Source organism: Tigriopus californicus, chromosome 5 (assembly GCF_007210705.1).
Source record: "Tigriopus californicus strain San Diego chromosome 5, Tcal_SD_v2.1, whole genome shotgun sequence".
Classification (NCBI taxonomy): domain Eukaryota; kingdom Metazoa; phylum Arthropoda; class Copepoda; order Harpacticoida; family Harpacticidae; genus Tigriopus; species Tigriopus californicus.
In genome coordinates, this window is record NC_081444.1 from 6,375,174 (window position 1) to 6,396,326 (window position 21,153).

Here is a 21,153-nt window from a genome sequence, read left to right on the forward strand (position 1 = left end):
TGGTACGGATTCAAAATATGGTGCCAGTGGGTGGATTTACTGGGGTCGACACTTCCATTGTCTAGACGGGAGAAGATGAATCCGGATGCCAGAGATAGGTGTTAATCGATGGTAAACGTTATTCTCTCCACCGATTAGTTGGCGGTGCTACTTTTTTAAATCTTAACCTGACCTAATCAAACCTAATCTAACCTTACCTAACCTGACCAAACCTAACCTAACACGATATTAATAAACCTTAAAGTCTCTATCTAAACCTTTTAATATATTGCCACAAATTTAAAACTGAGCACCGCCAACTAATCGGTGGAGAATAACGTTTATCGTTAATCGATCATCATTCAATCATCGACGGGAGATGGAAGTGTGACTACGGCGTTAAGTGAGGATCGTATGACATCTGATGACTTTGTTTATTGATTGACAATTTCAGTCCCCTTCATACTCTGGGTACTACATTGGTATTTTCTCGTGCCAAAATGAACCACTATATAAGCATCATGGATCGAGTGCGTGAAGTTCCATATTTACTGAAAATGGACACCTTGGTTCGCATGGTTGGCGGGAATGCTGTCGACCATGAAAGCAGGGTTGGCAGGTGGCGGAATTCACGGTCAAATAACTGAAAAGTGGAGGAATGAAAAAGTCGTTTGCGGCTTTAATTTTTAATTGGCAGTAAGCCGAAAATGTGGCGGAATGGAAAAGTCTTTTCGGTTTTGAATTTCAATTGGCGGTAAACCAAAAATGTGGCGGAATATGGCGGAATGAAAGCTGAAGGAACTTGTAGAAAAGGCATGGTTGGTAATGACGCAAATGTTTTGTTGTTGCTTTCATTTTGAGTTAAACATGTTTTTGACCTTACTCATTTTATCTAAATTCAGCTATAAACATATAAAAGAGCAAGTATTCAAATACTTTCAATTAAGTCCAGGTCTCTTCATCCTGAGGGAGAGTTTGGATAAAGCACTGAGAGGAACCAAATTTGATCTAGAAACCTGCATGGTTTGGGGTATCAATTTAGGGGTCCAAACTAGGTGACAAGAGAACTTTTGATTTTCGAAGATTTTGAAAGTTCTTGAAACCTATGGTCATGTTTTATTGATTTGTTTTACTGGCTTTTCTAAACACTACAGGGAAATAATCCCCAGTACTATCAAAATGAAAGGTTATATTTCGTCCATTTATTACCCTTTCATCTTTATATGATCTTTGAAATCAGGTCCAAAGTAGCACAAATTTTTGCAAAATTAGTTCCAATTTGCCATTTTACATGCTCTTTTGCTTTCAAACAAGTTTTCCGTTTGATAGTTTTTCCTCTGAGAAAAATATATTTTGTCATTTCAAAAAAACTTTTTCGTGATTATTTTAGAGCCCTAGTTATGTTACATTGATAATAATAGTGTTCCATTTTTAAGCAAGTAAAATTGTCCAAATGTGGCGGAATAGGAATGTCAAAATGGCGGAATAAGTTTTTAAGTTTTTGTCAAACGATCTTGCAACATGTTCAAACCCATAAATGTTTGTGTTATGGGCAACAATGTTTGTGAAATGCCAAACAATCTTTATGAAATGGCTAATTATTTTCCGAATTATTTGTCGTGTAGACGGTGTAGACGCACCATCAGCTTAATATTTCTCTCAAAAATTGGCAAAGAATGTTTAACTAATGGTCTTTCAGCACGATTTGACTGGGAGAGGTTGTTGACCAGAATTTCGGATCAACCACGTTGTTGGATCAGACATTATATGAATTGAAAGGTAAATGATATATGTAACTGTTTCATATTGGACTGTCAGATATCTCATTTTAGTACCGGTGAGGAAGTTCAAAAAACAAATGTGTCATCATAATGCAAGGACACTAGAGCAAGGAAGCGCCACTTTTTGTGATCACCAAACATTTCCCACCAACTTAGGCCTAAACTAATGATGCTGAATATTTCTAATGTCTATTATTGGCATACATATTGTTCAAAGGGTGTGGCTAATATCATTTTTGTAACCATTGATGGCAGGTGCTTCAAATAAGACGGTTTAATATACTTAAAATGGCTTCTATCATGTCTTTAAGTACAATCACTGTAAAATAATAATTAGGTATTCTTGGTAAAGCAAGAATTTGCTCTAAACACGATCAGTCAATTTGTTTTTGCCAATAATATTGTTTGAAGATAATTGTTTCAGGAACATCTTGAGCAACTTTCAAGTAATTTGGTGCACTTGTTCTCAATTGGGGAATGATCCCCATATCAAAAATAGGCATATCATAGCTCTGAGCTACATATTGCTCTTTAAGGAAGGATACATCTCAACAAATATGACACCTTTTTTAACTGACTATTTTGGATCCTCTTGCTAAAAAACCCTTTTTTTGGAGTCTAAAACTCAAATCCAGTGGGCTGGACTTTGGTCTTACTCTGTGTGCCTTAAAACAAGCCTGCCTGTTATGTAAAATTTCTAATAAGTAGAAATTTAAACTCTACTCAAAAGCAACTCATCTATTTTTCACCAACGCCTGATGCTTTTTGTCAAATGTGTGGATTAAAACAAGATTATCAATTGTCCATTATAGATCTACTGCTCGTTAATATTTATGTACATGTACTTTTTGCCTATTTCATATATTTCTTTTCTTAATTGTCAGTGTAAGTTCCTCATGAATTGATTCTTGTTCATTTTCTTTCTATATATGTTTTTGAGCAAATTTTACCCGATACTTTACTTTTTTTAAAGACAATTTGCTTGTTTTCACTTACTTGATGATCATGGTTACTTCATTTATTCTTTTGACTTTAAAGTTAATTCAGAAATATTTGGTATTTGAACAGTGTTGCATATCAAAGAGATCATTATTTACTAAAATACACTTAAATGTACTATGTAGCATGGGCAATCTCTCTTAATTTAACGCAAAGACCTAAGTTGGCGGACAAAGGAAAGCCGTGACGTTTCCTCTCGCGATCTCTTTAGAGTCCCTGCAAAATATTAACCAAATTTTCGTCAGCCCGTTAATCCTCGAACTACAAACAATGAATTTAGCTCAACATTCTTAGATCTCAACCTTCGAATTATGCATGCCAGTCTTCAAATTGGAAAATATACCAGAGAAATTATACCCATGATTTATTTCTTGAGCAACGCGCTACAAGTCTTCGGTAGTATGTTGTTCAAGCAAAACAAAACCTCAACCATGTAGTTAAAAATGTTATATGAATTGGTCTGATTTGCTTTTTGTACTCCCAGCTCTTTCACATTGATTTTTTTTTGTATCGGATTCGGCACTTTGAACTGTAACTGTTGCCAAAGACTCCAAAATTGTTTTTCAATTGCAAAAAGCAAACAGATCTTCTTCCATCAATCAATGAATTGTGAAAGTCCAAATAGATACCAAACCTCCTACAAAAATAAGACACTTAAATCAGTGCTCTGGTTAAAACTCTCTAGATTTCTAAGAAGCTAGTTGCTAAAAATTGATTCTTTTACTACAAACCGGGGAATGACGGTGAAATTGAAAATTAGAAATGGACGAACCTAGGAAAAAGTGTACGTTAAGATATTGCTGAGTTAAATGGAAAGAAAAAAATGCACACTTTTTGTAGGTATAAAGTGATAAATGATATATTTCTCCAGCTCCAATATATGTGTAAATGCTTTACCCCCCGCTTGGGTACAGGTCTGAAGAAGCTTTTAAAACACTCATTCATAAAATTTCATGGTAATTACGTAAGAAAGTTATCGGGAGGTCATGACATGTAGAAAGTGTGATATGGCAGAAATCAAGTAGGCATAAATTGTTTCAAAGGTCAAAAGGATAATATTCTGACATAGAAATGATTGTTAAAAGACGAGGAATAAGCAATTGCGCTCTTCAGTGGGTGGCTTCTCAGCTAAGGTATGAAATAGCAACGCTTCACTACCAAATCTTAAGTTTCCTCAAATTCACTTTGGACAGCTTCCTCGATTTCAAGTCTTCGGTCAGTTCCGCTGGGCCAGTAACGCTCAAATTTGGTGCAATTCCATTTCCGTTAGCAGTTGTCACCGCAGTTGCAGGCACAAGTCTAGATTCTTGAGGAGGAAGTGGAGGAATCATCAAAATAGGTAAAGATTCAGGGCCGTCAAAGGGTTCACCTCCGGAATCTCGTCTGCTATGACCGTCTAGACGTGCATCCCCGCTTCGTTGCCTCCGTCGACTTTGTGTACGGCTAGGTCCAGCACTTCCAGGCATATCCGGGGGTAAACTTGGTGCGTGGGTTAGGTCTCCACCGGTCGCTACTGTCGTCATTCGACGCTGCTTGGGTTTGGGTCGAAGGATTTGAGGTTTATTCATACCCAACGGGTTATTGGAATGACTCTGATTAGCATCGCTGCCGTAGAAACTACGGGAGATCCTACGCACTCCCGATGCTATGATTTTGGATGAACGCCTGAGCCGTGGAGAGACCTTTCCAGCTAAAGCTAAACCGCTGAGAGGATCACTTTGGGTCTCGCACACGTTCAAATGTGGATTATTGGGTACATCCAGGTAAAACTGGCCTTCCTTCAGTAGCTTTTCCTTTTCTTCCAAGATGATTCTCCCGGCTCCTTTCCATGCCAATTGGACAAGGTAGACATTCTCCTGGGAGTCCAATACCCGCTTTCTCTTGGCTTTTTGGGCCTTTTTGTTTGCGCCACTGTTGTTGAAGGCATAATTTTGCAACACAGGAGGAGGGTCCGTTTCCTCGACCAATACAAATTTATCTGGCTTATTCTCGTCTTCTTCGCCCCTGCGACATTTGCTTAGTGCCAAAACGATGACATCAGTGGCTGTACTAGTTCTTGGGACTTGCAAGATGCTGTAAGATACCTTTGAGGAGACATTAAAGATGCAAACTAAGAAGTTGTCGACGTCCCGTTTCACATTTGATGAACCATTCTCAGAGTCCTTATCTTCAATTGGATCCCCGCTTATCCCTGGCTCGTCTTTCAAAGCATTTGCCGCCGCGATAGGATCCTCCGAGTCCAATAGCAAATTCGTTTCCTCCAGTTTGTGATGACTAGAGGCCTGGTTATTATTTTCTTGGATCATGTTGCCCAATCTGGCCCGCCAGCTCGGATCTGAGCCAATTCGTTTCAATACGAACTTCGAATCAGATTTCCATTTGTTTCTTAAATGAAGCGGGCGCTCGTCCATGCCAACCATACGTTGTTGAGTGGGCGGAGCTGTGATAAAATCGTCTCCATTGGCACTGGGGACCAAAACTTCTTCTAGAAGCACATACTCGTGCTCGTTGCCAGCTGTTCCAGCCTTTGCAATGGCCTGTCGAATGACATCTCGGGTGGTGGCATTTTCTGGAACCTTTAAGATGGCATAAGGCGAATGTTCACTAATATCGTGAACAACAAGAAATGACATCCGTTTCCGCCCAGGTTGGTCTGATTTGCCAATTGAAGTCGCTCCGACAACGGAGGATACCCCAGGACCCGATTTTGAGATAGAAATTTTTAGCTCATCATCGTCCTCGACCAGATCACCATCCAAGATTTGACTGCAAAGGAAGAGTTGGGACAGTGGCAGAGGTTGATCTAGTTCATTGTGAAGCCTGAGGTGTCGATAGCCTTGGCGTAGTTTTGTGACCGGAACCACGCGTTGAGCCGTGACCATGTTACTGCCCACATCGAGAACTGTAAAGCGAATGAAAGCCAATTCTGGAAGATGAACCTCAATTTCGAAAGTCTCCTCCCAGATTGGATTCAGAGCGTTCCGTGAGATCATTTTCGTTTTGAACTTGCAACAGTCTCGCGGGATTCCCAGAACCTAGAACAAGGATGAATACGTAATTAGAAACAATCTAACAATCGCTCCACATTGGCCTTCCTAAAGAACGAGATCTGGTTGAGAAGAGATCCAAGTGAAGCTCTTGGAATCGAAAGGAGAGTATTTCCTTGCAAAATGGGCCCTAATGCGTGAGAGTCAATATTTAAGTTTACTTTCTCCCGGTTCTTTCTTCTCACCTCGATTTCAACAATAGGCGACGTCCCGTAGTTCTCTCGACACACATATTGACCAGAGAGAATAGTCAAGGAAATGTGAGTGATGTGAAGACCTTCCTGACTTTTGCTATTGGGAAGAAACCGTTGATACAGGATATGACTTGGGTTCCACATCACTTGAGGCTTAAGCACAAAGCCTTTTGTTCCAGCGAACATGGCATTGTGCATATGGAGATTTGCATCCGACGTTTGATAATTCATGGCTACCATTTGAATACCACACGACCAAACAGTAATGGGATTGAAGTTGGATGAGTCGATGCGCATGCCGGCGGGGTAAACTCGTACCAGTTGATTTTCGGTATGTTCCAACATTCTCTGAGAATGTTTCCGACACAGGGTTTTGGCTCGACTCTCGTGGAGAGAGGAACACTGATAAATCGGAGAACTGATGTCCAAAGACGTGTTCAAATTGGTTAAGGTGGCTGTGGAGGGGTTAGATGACATGGTTGTCGAACCTTGTGCCATCAACGGAGCTCGGGCATGTATCACTTGGGATCCGGGTATGGCGCCATTCACAGCACTTGACACAGATCCTGCCAAGGACCCAGAGCTGCTGCTTGGTGTACTTTCAAGGCTCTTTAACCCGGTTCGACGACCTCCTTGGAGAGCTGGAATGGGTGTGACAGGTCCAATTTGGATGGGCCCTGACACCGGGGTAATTGCTCCTCCGGCAGCCAGTGAGACAATGTCGGGTCTTTTCCGGTTGGCAGGCGAATCTGATATATACGATGCCTGCTGAATGGTGGGATGGCCAGAGGAAGAGACATGATCGGATTTACCAAATCCCTTGAATTTTACTGACTGACAATAGATCACGAGATCCGAGAGTTCCCGAGCAATTTGGTTGTTTTCCTTCTTCTTTTTTCCAGTCGTTTGATCATAATCGAGAGCTTTAGAAGAAGAAGAGGACGCCATAGAGGCCGCCGCTTGGTGTTGTTGTTGTTGTTGTTGTTGTTGTTGTTGCTGCTGCAATTGTTGTTGTAGTTGCAAGGATGGTGAAATAGATAAAGTCCGAGGCCTTTGTTGTTGAGAGGAAGATCCCCCTAAGAGTTGAGCCGCACTCGACGCCGGGGTGAGGGTCTGGTTCTGGACACTCAGAGAATTGCCACTATTTCTCAGGCTCTGATGGTAATCCTCATCGGACAGATTCTGCTCGTTGTAGTCGTCTGAAAATAGATAAGTAGGCGAATGTTTTTATGTGGAAAATTGGTTGAAAAACTCTCAAAACAGACCATGAAACGTTCCTAGTATTCCTACATTCACAATATTCACGGCACGGCATAAATCTGCTCACCTTGCATCTCATCATCAAAATCCTCCTCGCCGTAGTCTGAATCATATTCCTCTTCCATGTCATGAGAATTGCATCCTCCTTGGTCGTCGAAAGTGGAGGTTCGATAAAGGGATTTGGTGCTTCCAATGCCATTGCCACTTCGGAGTTTTTTGTTCTTGAGTATAATACGATATCGGAGGTTGTTGGGTGAAGGGAGTTGGGATTCATTCTCGGCAATTGGAGCAGTCACCAGACAATCGCCCAAAAGCTCCTGAAACATTGGAAAAAGGGAAAGATTCGTCAATTTGATGCGGTGTCAATGGTTGCCCAGAGTGGTTTTCTTTTCAAAGATGGGAAAGTTCCTGAAAGTGAGGGCTTTGAAATGCCTTTTCCATCCATCCATCACCAGAAAAAGATCCCCTGGAAGTTTTTAGGGCTAGTCGATTTTCTGTGATGAAGCACCCAACGAACCCTTTCCTTAATTTTGTCCTAGCAACAAGAAACCCGTCGTTCTAACAGCATTAGTCTGGAGAGATCATGAGCAGGCAGTTTCCAAAGCATCATGCCGTCATAAATTAAGATGAATATGAGCCCGTCCGTGTGATTTATGGCCCATTTCCAAAGAATTCCCATCTCACCTTGAAGATGGCGGCCATCTTTTGTTGCTGCGGTATCGAGCAATGGTTTTCAATCGAAAGGATCACGGGCAAAGGTGAAGAGATGAAAGCAGACTCTGCAATGGTTTGAACCACTTCTTGGAATGAGATCTTCGTGGTGAGCGTGTGACCATGATAGATAATGGGATTGCCATCATCTCCATCCCAACAATCTAATTCCACACAACGGCACCCGGTGAGAAGAATCTGGAATATAACGATACAGAATTTGCCATTCATGACTGTGTAACCTTTGACACATCTGTTCCAATGACTGGCTATTCTTAAATGATATTCAGAAAATTTCGAAAAATGTCGACCTTTGTGATCATGTCAAGAACATGCTAATATGAAAGGTTTTACTGGCGGATTAGCTCAAAACCCGAATCTTCATTCTATACGCTTCTTTATTCTTTTCCCCCAATAGATCGAAATACATCTCTTCTCTCGGTAAAGCACATTCCTTTGATTACAATCACCAATGGATAGAATACTCCTCTTCAGAAACTTCCAATTAGCATTTAACGTTTGCCATCCCAAGTTCTTTTGATTCCATTTGAGACCCAAGTTCATCAGAACATCCAGATATTCTGAATGGAGGGCCTCGAATTTATTTGGGAGAACTGACAAAAATAGCCATTGCATCTCTCTCATTACAATGCCAGATAATTATTATGTTCCACCCCCGCCGATGTGAACGTGACACAAGCAAAATAAGCTGCTTCTTGAGAATCGAGTCTCCGTCAAGGTTAATTAATTTACTTCGTGAGCGACAATTTCTCACTGGAAAATGAAGTTGAGCAACATGTTCGGTATTGTTGTAAGGTATGGGTGCGAAATCGTTAATATAGATAACGGATTAATCTTATGGTTGTGAACTGAGGTGTCTCTTGAAAACGAAATCGTGGCCTTACTTACTTCTCTACCATACTTAAATTCGATGGAAAATTCGTACTTTTGAGAGCAGTCTGGCAGGTCTGTTTTTTTTTTTAATCCGACACCACAAACATACACACACAAGTCAATATGCATTCGAATTTTCATTGGATTTGGAAGCTTGACCTTGAATATGAGCTTGGAATTCGGAAAACTGATGTGTGTTCCTGCAAAGCCGATTCATTTTTAATGAGTCCTAAAAAGCTTCGTAGATTCGGTCTTCTATGCTTTGAAATAAATGATTTCTCTATCTCGACTTCATGGAACTTTTCAGTTAGTTTGTGTAGTTGTTGTGTCTATCGTATGTGTCCAGGGAGTCCACTTGAAAGTTGAAGGTCAATTAGCACTCGTACTTCCATGCCAGAGTACAAAATAATTAGCAAGTCTCCAGGGTTACCACCTACCTCTCGGTACAATTGGACGGATGAGAGTCCCTTGAGTTGATGACCCACCAGATAGGTGTTGTGGGAAGTGGCCACATAGTATCGGGAAAGGGGTTGGCCCAAATCTTGCTCGGCCTCGTTATCATTGAGGTCAATTGCGGAATTGGCCGAGTCCATGAGATAACGTGCAAATCCCTCGAAACTGAGCTGATTGTGAGTTCGCAACACGGGATCTGGTTCGTGGAGCTGCAAAAGAAACCCTCAAGCATTCATTCAATTGCCAAAGCTTTTTTTCCCTCCACCTCTGCTCATCAGTGCCAAAACGAACCAGTCATCTCTTTGGTTGTCACTTCGAAGCCGAGGACCAACCAGAGGGTCGAGGTCAATGTTTTTGCACCGGCTGCTGCTGTCCATTCAGATAGTGTGCTAGATTGAACCTTACCTCGATCAGCTCCTTTACGGCCACATCAGAATGGGATTCCTTTTGGAAATGCTCGAGAAAATGGCAAAACGCGTCCATTGGGATCATTCTAGCTCTGGACGTGTCCACACCGGCGGAATTGTTGAAGATGCTCGCGGCAGCCATGGCATCAAAGACCTTCTTTTTGTCGCTTCTTGACTTGAAGTCGGTCAGATCCATGGAACTGTTCCTTGTGAGTGAGCCTATAGTTATAGTATGGCCGTTTTCAATTCTAGGACAACACGATTAAGGTACTCTATGGAGTTAAGGTTAAGGGTTTTCAGACTATTTTCACTTTCACTGTTTATACGAGCCAGTCGGTATTCCCCAAATACTTGATCCGGAAAACTCGCTATTGATAAATTACCCAAGCTCCACGTGCAATCTCCAGGTCAAAAAACGGGAGTTAGTAAGCTTTCTGGAAAAGTTTTTCTTCATTTCCAATCTTTGGATTGCTTTTTTTCCGATGTGTTCAGCCGTGCTTCTCGATCTCCTGTCGGACCCACGTGTTACCAAAATGTGATCAGAAGCTTCAAGGAGACCTTACCTCGTGACCAAGTCTTAAGTTACATTTCTTTGATCAGACGCCCTTCGGTCAAGTAGTTCTAGTTTTGTTGGGTCAGATACTGGTTGATAGGTTATGCCGTTCTCTTCGACGTCATCACTTTTATCGCTCCAATGTTGGGTACTTTTGAATCTCAACTTTGGATAAAAATGAGCTTGTGAAATGTGTCTTTCTTGATACAGTGGAACTTTTCTTCGTCTATTCTTAGAATGGAGTTTTGTTCTCCTCCATGTTCAATTTCAATTCAGTTATTTAACTTCAAAAAGAGTTGCGTCAAGAAAAGCGACATGCCAAAAGGGGATCACATTGCTAGATTATTTTCCCCTCTTGCAATGCAAGCCTGGCTTCGATGTAAAAAAGTCTCATGGGACTGACAAAAGCGTTGTCTGGGTTGCAATGGGTCTGCTTCAATTGTATTCTCTCCAAAATGATGTTAACCAACAGGCCTTTCCTATGGCATGTTGTTCCACTCAAATCAATTTGCTAAAAGCTTCGGTTGATGAGAGTCAAAGCATTGGAGAAAAACACTTGCCATTCCCAATCTCTAAACAGGGAACGCGGTAACACACTTTTTCCCTGAAGCATAGCGGTCCCCTGTCTCAGGACTGATCTTGTTCATCCTCAAGTTAGTCCAATATCCAAAGCATGTGGAGCTACACCCGACAGTACAAATCTTTTGGGTCTTGCAATGCAAACAATCTGTGTTTCTCGATCGACGGCCATGCTGGTCGGCAGTCTAAGGGTCCAATCAAAGATATCCCAAGAAAAAGAAGAACACACCACTTACACAAAAGTTCTCTCTTCCGGTTGTTGCCGGGTGAATCACTGGACCCTGATCTTCCACCCAATCTGAGGAGAGCTTCTTTTCGTTTGCTGATGTTCATCCAATCTTTGACTCCTTCGTCTGGACTTGTAACATTGCACACAGAATGGTTGGCAAACAGAGTGCGGATGTCCTTGCGAAGACGAAGGCTGAAAATGGAAGGAGATCATTCATGAGGTTTGGCTGTACGTAAAACCTCTCTGCTATTATATTAAAGGCACATAGGCACGTTCCCAAGTCCACCTGATCCCCGGGGCATAGTACAAATAGTAATAACAATATCATCCACGAAATGGATTACTGTCTGAGGGCAAAGTAGAGAGACTTTGTACTTTACAGCGCAAAGATCTACCTAGCATGGGAAAGAAGGACGAGTTTGTGGTACACTAAGGCGAGGTGGAAATCAAATCTACTGAGTCCTAAAGAGAAGACGTTTCCTTTTTATGTCTTTTTGGTGCTATCCGTGACCTTTATTGGAAGTCTCAGTAAACAAAACTCGAGATGAGACTCCACTAGTCCAGTTCAAACTTCCATTACCGGCGAAGCTTTACAAGTAACTTCGTACGAGATAGGAATGGAAAATGCCCAACCTGTTTTTTAGCAGGAACATTCCAAGAAGGAGTAATTTGTGCCCTCACGGCTAGGTTTCTGCGATTGTTCTGTTCAAAGTTCAACTTGTGTCGTGAAGTTGATCCTGGTGATCCCCAATGTCAAAATATAAACAAAGCAAATTGTACGGCAAAGACCTGAAGACTGCCATAGAAGCCTTAGACAGGATAACGATGTTCGCAAATTGAAGGCCAGGATGAACTGGCAATAATCTGCGGCAGTCGGCAAATTCCGTCTCCACTAAAATTAATCAAGGTACGTAGAAATGAGGCCTGGCAACCCTAAACTGATGGGAGATCAAATACCCCAAGAATAGGAATGCCTGGTTTCCATGGAAAATAATGATCTCCACTATTTTAAAGGACTTGAAATTTGCTGCTGAAAAGCACTTTAGAACCTATAAAATGTTCGCAAAAAATAACAACAACTTACTGTTACATTTCTTTACTTGACATTTGCTCCAAACTTATCTAAGTGCTTATCTAAACATGGTGGAGCATTTCATGTTCGTTGCATAAAGCAGGACTTTTTCTATCAAAACGTTTGCAAGAATGCCACGACAACTTATGAGTATGATGAAATTTCCTCTGAACGCCAGTCCTTGAAATAATTTTTGCATCGTCATGGAGATGAGGAAAAAAACTCAAAGCAGAGAGCCTTTTTGCAATCGTCTTAGCTTTTCTTTTGACGTCAGTGAATATTTGAAATGTGATAACTCCTTTCGTGTCATCTCTCAAGGTCCCTGAACTAAAGGGACAAGAGCAAAAAGGAGTGCATAGAAGTAAACTGAACATTATCACCATTCAAACTTAGAGGCAAGAAAACAATGAGGTTTTCAAGATACTTTCATGAGACGTCCATATTAGGATTGACCCACTTTGGTAAATCCTTTCCATTTCTGAGTGCACGTTTTTTCGTTTACTCGTAAAAGCCTTCTCCTACCTGAAAGATTTGAAAAGATCCAAGAACTCCATGAAACTAAGCTCGCTTCCGTGCGTGATCGATCCCGTACGAAGGCAATTCAATTTCCTGGTATCCTCCAAGTTCAGATCACCCACATTATGGCTCGTCATAGGAGACCTATGAACAGAAGAAACAAACGGTTGGTCAAGAATACATCTAAGATCAAAACTCATACGCTTGATCAATTTGAAGGTCAAAGCATCCTTCCAACTTTGAAGCGACAGGCATATACAAACAGAGCCCCAACCAATTAAGAGGCTTCATCAAGAAAGTTTTAGAAGGGAAATGCATCCAAGAAGTCTTGTTTGCCTTTAAGAGGCTTCATCAAGAAAGTTTTAGAAGGGAAATGCATCCAAGAAGTCTTGTTTGCCTTTTTTTGTGAATATCTCTTGTGGGCTTTGTCAACATGCCGAGTGGTGCATGAACTCGAATGCACTTACTGCATTGGCAACAACTTTCCACTTTGTTTGTCCACGTGAAGTGGCGAGGAAACAGCGATGGACTTTCTCCCCATCAAGGGAGAACTCCAAGGCGAGGCTGGGGCACTGGCTCCGCCCAAACTAGACAAATTGGAGACCGAGCCTCCTGACGGGCCGTTAGCCACGCCTCCGAAGGTCTCATAGATCTCGTGAATGCCCCGGTCATTGATGCTGTGGATGTTCCCATAGGATTTCTTCTTTGTCCGAGGATTGTTGGCCACGCCTTTCCAACTGCCCTTGTGTGAGCGGTCCTTGAGCATGCCGGTCAGGCTCCAGCTCCGTCCACCGAAGACCTAAAGGATGGTGTGAAATTCAGATTAGTAGTCCATTCTTAGGTGGAATTTTTGATGATGTTCAAATCAATGATACAGGTGGTGCCTAAGCGACTTGAATAAAGGTTGGATAGTAACTCGGGTGTGGAGTAAGTGCTAGGCAAGCATTCAATGGATGAGTAAGTGCTTTTTCGTCCCAATCTGAATTAGTAAAACACATCTTCACAACAAAGGAGGGTGGGGGAGGTTTGGAGGTATTTTGAAAATTTGAAGATATTCAAATTTATGCCTAATAACTGCACAACTCACACTGTACAGTACATGCACATCTTTGGAAGAGCGTTTGATCGTTTAGAGCCCAGTCAGGGTTATGAAGGAGATACATATTAGGGCAAAAAGAAATCTACTTTTCAATACAACACTGATTGCTCCGTTCACAGCTAGCTTGGGGCTTACAGTTTCTACCCTAAACAGAACGCACAACTAAGACTAGAGACAAAATGCTAGCCATCTCTACTCCATACTCTTTCAAATTGATATCAGTCGTCTGGGCACGACCTTGGCCAGGTACTCTTCAAGATTAGCTTTCCTCGCAAATCATGGCTACTCTCTAAGTCTAAATGAGTCTATCCAAGTCGATCTACACTCTAGAGTTCAAGTGCTGGTTTGGCTTCGACAATGACGAACCTTACATGCAGTTAGTTATATTTACTTTATTTATTTATTCAAAATATATAAAACCACGCCGCTTATAATCTGTCTAGCTCCGTTAAGAAAAAAGGGATTTGATAGGTCAATGAAAAAGGGATATACACAAATTAAAGCAAAAAGTCTTCAGTGAGTTCATGGACGTCCACTTGACTAGGTTCGGCACAATAAGTTGCAATCAACACAGTTCTGTGAGATGTCGCTCTTCTTTTTCATTTATCCATTTTGTTCCAGTATGTTACACTAGTTTTGCATGGAACACTGAATTCTCTGCACTGCTATAGAACGATAACTTCCTTCAATGAGATTAGTTCCAAACTTTTGAAATATTTTTGTAATCGTTGGTAACATCACTCCCATAATTACCTTCGTTGATTAATACCTCAACATGTTCCGAGTCGTCTCCCTAAAATAGTATTTATACAATAAAGATGACTCATGGATAAGGTCCTTCCCGCAAAGGGGGGTTTAATACCCAAAAGAGCCTTGACGTTAGGGTAAAAATGAAAAGACCAACACGTTGGGTCCTAATTTTCTTTCTATTAATGACTGGATCGTTGTTTTCTTGTCACTGAACGCAACAAAAATTGTATTGTCTCAAAAAAAAAGTTTGATTTGAATGCATAATTGTTTCATCTCTAATACAATTTTCGGTTTCAAACTTTTCAAGTAGCTGATACTTTCTTGTACGACGCAGTTGAAAAGAAGCATCCGTCGACCAAAAAGTGTCTTATTTCAAGACCTCGTGGCTATTCAGATCTTTTGTATTTTGGTCGGCGCACACTCACATAAAATGACTAGCCTCATCATGTTGCACCGTTTTAAAAACCCAAACAGTTTCTGCACTGCTATGGACCTTCAAAACATATATGTAGAGTGTGGCCTTCCCTTCATTCGAGTTGGCTTCATCGAGTTTCCAAGGCAATCATGGTTAGACAAACCAAGACGATAAAGGCCTACACGTGACCAAGAGTCATTGGAACTGCTAATGTTTAAGGAACTAACCGGGCATCTTCTAAATAAGGGTGGGTTTTCGCGATTAGTTTTTGGGTCCTGTGGTCAAATGAACCACACATTTAGAATTTTGCTTCGACCACCTTGAAAAAAATATTATTCAGGGCCAACATGGCTCTATTATATGAAAACTGAGCCGAACACCTATATGATCGTGTCCTGCAACATGAGCCATGAGCAGTGCGCCAATAGTTCTAGTTCAAGTTGATCCCAAGGATTCTTCGGATCATTTAGGGGCTAAAGTCGGAAAAAGTTTCCTTGCAAACTAAGCCATTCAAGGTTGTTATTTTTCAATTGCCAAGGGCTTGATTGGTATATGAATGATTCTCTTGGACTATTGTTCAACAGTTGACCAGAAAAAAGTCAAGGACAAGACACACGACAACAATGGCTTCTATTTAGATTGCTCCGTGGAGCCAATTTGTGTGTTGTTCTTGCAGTTGATCTTGCAGTTGCTCTTGCAAGTCAGCACACAATTACCTACTATCATTGAGTACTGCACATTGGAAGGGCCTTGATGGGAAAAACAAATTCATTCAATTCGTAACCACGCTCTGTATACAGAAAATGGTCCAAAACAAGAGGAAAAATGCGTGGTACGTACACTCAATTTCAACATACCGCTGTGGATGACAAATGAAAGCTTTGACTCCCCATCCGTATTTACCGGGCCCTCAGGAATCAATTTCTTTCCATTGACTTCAATCTCAAACACAGAGGAGTTATGAGCGACCCAAGCTGGCTGACTGACTAAGATTGTATGTTCTGGATAAATTGTACCTACAATGAGTTCACCAGCTCATGTTAATAATGGATGTCCTTATTCGTGTTTATGACAGGTTCAAAGACGACAAACAGAGAGGCTTCATTCCATCTCTTTCTTCTGTAAACGAAGGCTCTACAAGTGATTAGCAATGAAACCGTGCAAGGCACGAGTATTGCTAAAAAACTAAAGAATACACCTTTTCGAGCCTTCTCTTCAAAAGAAAAGGTTCTCAGGAGCTTCAATTTGCTCAAGTGACCTTAACTCAACGATTTCATGATCACATTTCAAGCAGCGAATTGAAATGAAAGCTTGGAAGCTATCAGTGTCAGAGACTTGATGACTTTTAACAACAGAATGTCACTTGGGAAACAAAGTGGAGCTTAGAATGAATATAAAAAATTGACATTTCATCACCTGAAGGATGTAAAAGTTTCTTGGATGAAAATGCGTGTCTGCGAAAAGCATAAAGCCTTTTGATAATGATAGTAGCATTTACTGCAATGTTAAGCTCAACAAACAGACTGGCTATGAAAAGTGCCAATCAATATGCACGATGATAATGAGCCGATTAACCAACAGATAGGCCAGGATGTGACCTCATCAACGAAGCGGAACTAGTGTTTCATTGGGTTTTAACCGCCCACACTCATAGTTGAGCAGAGTTCATAATCAACAGCAAAAAAAAACACCAAGGTTCTAATTTCTGTATCTGTTAACAAATGTGATGATGCCGTAGATCTAACCTAGGAAAAATCGGTATCGCTTCAGTTGGTGAGGAATCGGTACTAGTCTCAGGATCATACTCAAAGTTTTCCTTGAACTCTTTTTTCTGAAGGCCGTTTGCTTCTTTCCATAGCGCACATATGGGAAAAACTTACTATCAACATCCGGCTGGGATCTTCATCAAAGAGCAGAAAGAGGGTCATTAAGTATTCATGATTTGTCAAAGAGATCAAGATGAAAAGCCCAAAGGGGTCGTTCGCCTCTTTCCTTTGGATCCTTTGGCACACATGAAACAGGAGGATATGCTCTCCAAAGTTGTACAGACAGGCAAAATTACGTTGGACTAGTAGAATGGTGTATATCTTGCATTGTAAATTCAGTTTTATATGTGGAAGTTGTCGAGCACTTCTGATAAAGAAAATTAGAAATTGGTACTTCTGCAACCGTTAGAGTTCATCCACCACGCTTTAAAAGCCTCTTTTCAGGCGCTTAGAAATCCTCTTCAATGCATTGCCCCCATATCCTGCTTCAAGAATGTCTTTGTCGGCGACAATCTTTTTATATGAGCCCAATTTGAAATTGCTTCGTCGTCTCCGAAAAAAGAGAAAGAGAACCTTTCTTTCGAAAAAAGGCCCATGGTAGATGATTTGTCAAAAAAAAGGTTCTTCTTTTCAAAAGAGTCATTCAACCACTCTGTTGAGCCTTCTCTAAAACATGGGCACTCAAAGGAGAGCCTATTAACGGTTTGGAACCTCAATTAAGCACTTACAAAGCTTGTCTCGGTGTATCTTAGGTTTTAACGTTGATATCGCTTTCCAATGGAGAGAGAGGCCATACTAAGAGACATGGTCGACTACCATATCGAGCAGAATGTTTCTTCTCTGGATTTCAATTCTCAATTGAACATGCTCCTGTATACCCACTGTACACATCTATAGACGGACAGACAAGACATCCTCCATTCATGGGACATCAAGGCTTTAGGAAGGACCATTGCATTTCTCCAGGACTGAACGTATGGAGATGTCTTTGGCCTAGATAGAAGCTGATTTAAGCTCCTAGCTGTTCTTGGCCTAACCACAAGTCTACATAGATCTGGCCGATAGACAGTCAGAAGAGGATTATTCGAAAAGTTCTCAAAATTGGACCCGGTTCTCGGTTGGAAACTGAGTGCCGCTTACCAAAGTACAGGAGTAAATGTGCATACAACTGTAATTCGTGTATACTAATGGGCGTCCTAAAATAGGATCACGAATAACCTGAGCAAACAGAGAATAGAGTGGAGATCACACGCCAATCCGAGTTGATCTAGGACGGAAACAAATGCACCCGTCTTGTCTTGTGATGGAACCAAATCAATGCTCCTTAAACGAACCCTAACTCTATGGAACAAAGGGATCAATGTACATGCCACGATTTTAAGGGTTTAGGGCGGCAGGTTATGTAAAAGGTACACACACTGACGGGAACACGGATAGGGTGGGTGCTTGAAGATACGAGGGTGAGTAAGGATTGCTACATGCGAATGATGCTGTCCTCATCAAGGTTTGGAATATACAAATTGAGATGTTCTTAAGGGATCATGATTCGCAACAGGGTAATCGGGTAAGAATCAGACGCATTTATAGTTTGCGATAAAGTCTCGTGTGTCGCAAATCATACGGTTTGTTCGTTCCCTCTGGTGCTTAAAAAGTGCAATTTAGGGGCAAAAACTGACTCTGTGATTGCTATGGAATTGGTCGTTCCATTTACAAGGAAGTCTTACTTTCATTGCCGGATCTTGGGAGAAAGAGTGGCAATTCTAAATAGAATGAGCAATAAGTCTTGTTAGAAGATGGCTGACACGGCTTTGGTCTCCCAAATCAATAGGAGGCACGTTTCACGGCGAAAGTGCGTGATCTCAGACAAATCATTGGTTCTTACCTTGATGGCATCTGCTGCTAATGGTCCCATGCAGAGATCATCTTGAAAGAAGAGGAACAAGTATTGATCCTTGAGCCAAACGATCCTCGGATCCTCATTTTTGATGGCTCTTGACATCGTGGGAAGGATTTCAAACCATTTGGAAGCCACCTCTGGTGTACAAAGGAAGTGAACGGTTCGATTCTCCGAGAGCGAGGACCCGAAAACGATGCGCATTATGGTCGGTTCCACCGCGGATTGGAACGTGCGGTGAATATTGAGGCGAATGTTTTCCGGGAAATTATAGATGTCGTCACTTAGACTCAAATCCTTCATATGCATCAAGTCAATATAACCCTCGTCCGTATAAGCCAAGCTCTCTCCCGAGCGATTGGTGTACTTCAGACGCAAACCAGGGGAGACGGCCTCTTCAATGGTGTCCAAACTCGTGCCAATATCATCAGGCGACGAGGACATGAATGAAGTCGAGGAAGATCTCCTGGGATCTGACCAAGGGGGTCGGCACCAAGTTACGGTCCCATTACAGTGCTCGAGCTTCAGGAACACGGGAAGGACTTGATGGGAATCCGGCTCGAAATGCAACACGGTCGTTCCCGCGTGAAGCAAGGCGATCGTATCAAGAGCCTCATTGGGAGGCTTCACCATGGTCACACCATGATGGGCTGTGGATTTATGCAAAATCGGACTGTCCACCAAGGAGCTGTGTCTCTTTTCGTGGGCCTCGAGGTCATCACTCTCCAAGGACGAGTCAGAACCACTCCAGACCTCGTTAACGGTGTTGAGGGTACTTTGCAACATTCTCCTCTTGATTGGGGCTTGAAGGGCACTAGTGTAAGGATGCTCAGGCTCGTATATGCGTCTCAGGAATCGATTTTCGCCATGAAAGTCAGTCAAGACCTGGAACCAAAAATGTATATATATATGTATATGCAATGGAATATCCCATTTCGACACCACACAACTTACACACTAGTGCATTATTTTGAGAAATACATTTCCAAGAAGTATAGAGCTCGTTAGAGTAGCGTATACGTAGACATGTTAGTGAACTTTGAGATTTTCGGTGAAGGGAACGAAGGCATAGTACTACTGTAGTTATTCTTTTTCACGTTCTGACCTCATTTATGCATCAAGAAGCTGAGATTGCCGCTTTCTGGAAGCGAATGGTTTTCTTTAGACAAATAGTGACAGAGGGGCAATCAGAGGTAAAACCATATTAGGCCTTTTCAGCTTTCCAATGGAACTCGAGCATACGTTGCACGTTAGTACTCTCCCACTCGCCTAATGCTATTCAAACATTCCTCAATCAGGGAATTCGAGAAGCCTCTTCTCCTCGTCTTTCTTCACATCATGTTCTCAGGTGAAGAAGATCTGGGAAAACTTGTGCCCCTGAGACAGATGCATTGTTCCAGTGCTCCATTTTAGCGAAGACGTGGTAAATAGCCATATGATGCACACAAGCCAAGCACACGAGAAGCACACAGTCAAATGGCTGGATGCATAGTTCGTATCGTAGAGGGCTCCTTGAGAGACGGTTGGCAAAGTATTTTTGAGTAGTTGGATGAGCTCACGGTTCGTTAATCAACCTCTTCCCCTTACCTTATCTGTCATGGCCTGGAGCCTCAGGCCCAGGATGGCACATTGGGATGAGAAAAAGTTTTGTCCCATGATCACGTGGAACGACTGGCAACAGGCAGAGTTACTACAATATATTCTTCTTCTTCCTTTCCTCTGATTGGCCTTTCTCAGTCCCCCTCCCCCCCCTGTCGATTGTGAATCAATCAGGGCGAATTTCCTATATTGATACGAACAACGTCGTTCCAACCTTCCACATGACTGGAAGAGCAGATCTTCACTGAGCTCAAGGGTAAACCGAAAGTGGAAAAAGCCCATTGTTGGTTCGTTATTATTGTCCCCGTTTTACGAGCACTCTAATCTCAGAATTCATCAGCTCTCGCAAAACAGAGATAAAGCATGAAAAAAGAGGAATAGGTATCGACGCAATTCTCAATGTGTACATACACATGTTCCCTTGAGCACCACCATCACCATCATCATCATCACCACCACCACCGTCTACTCCTTGTCCTTCTATCGCCTCTCTCTTCTCTCCACATTGCCTCTCTATTGAACGGTAAGTGATCCACTCCAGACAAAATATTCCCACATTGAACAGTACGCTAGTTCCAAGACTGATCTCAGGTTAAAGTCAAAGATAAGCCTCATATTCTCCCAACCGAGAAAATGAGGAACTTAGCAGAATGATAGTTTGAAAGTTTGTTTACATTTGCTGTCTATATGGGCGGAAGGAATTTTTCTTCTCCTCTCTCTCTCTCTCTCCGTCGGGGATCGAGATGAAGTCATCAAGGCCAATTCTGTTTTTTGCTTGGACACAATGCACACAAGCGTAGAGCTCAGCGATTTTTCAACATATGCAGTTTATAAGTTTACAGAAGCCGAGGAGTCAGGCATGTGGAATGGAAAATCGATCTCGGTCCCATTCCAATCTTAATGGGAATGCAAGTAAAAGAGGCCAATCAGCGCCAAAAATGGGGACCCCCAACCAC

General features: G+C 41.9%; 2 protein-coding genes across 3 annotated transcripts in view; both read right to left on the minus strand.

Moving 5' to 3' along the window:
• Window positions 1-21,153, minus strand: part of LOC131881232 (SH3 domain-containing kinase-binding protein 1-like) — a 105,717-nt gene that overhangs the window by 19,162 nt on the left and 65,402 nt on the right. The gene's annotated exons all lie outside the window — the stretch shown is intronic.
• LOC131881229 (1-phosphatidylinositol 4,5-bisphosphate phosphodiesterase epsilon-1-like) overlaps window positions 3,603-21,153 on the minus strand; it is a 33,272-nt gene continuing 15,721 nt past the window's right edge. The window contains exons 7-17 of one of the 2 annotated variants that reach the window (XM_059228030.1): window positions 18,587-19,483; window positions 18,429-18,464; window positions 13,142-13,473; window positions 12,681-12,818; window positions 11,094-11,278; window positions 9,724-9,944; window positions 9,303-9,527; window positions 7,945-8,169; window positions 7,328-7,577; window positions 5,992-7,199; window positions 3,603-5,794 (exon numbers count right to left, since the gene is read on the minus strand). In XM_059228030.1, the coding sequence (XP_059084013.1) occupies window positions 3,914-5,794; window positions 5,992-7,199; window positions 7,328-7,577; window positions 7,945-8,169; window positions 9,303-9,527; window positions 9,724-9,944; window positions 11,094-11,278; window positions 12,681-12,818; window positions 13,142-13,473; window positions 18,429-18,464; window positions 18,587-19,483 (5,598 nt within the window). In that variant the 3' untranslated portion in view covers window positions 3,603-3,913. The remainder of the gene's footprint in view (window positions 5,795-5,991; window positions 7,200-7,327; window positions 7,578-7,944; window positions 8,170-9,302; window positions 9,528-9,723; window positions 9,945-11,093; window positions 11,279-12,680; window positions 12,819-13,141; window positions 13,474-18,428; window positions 18,465-18,586; window positions 19,484-21,153) is intronic. The other variant, XM_059228031.1, reaches the window with a different exon arrangement.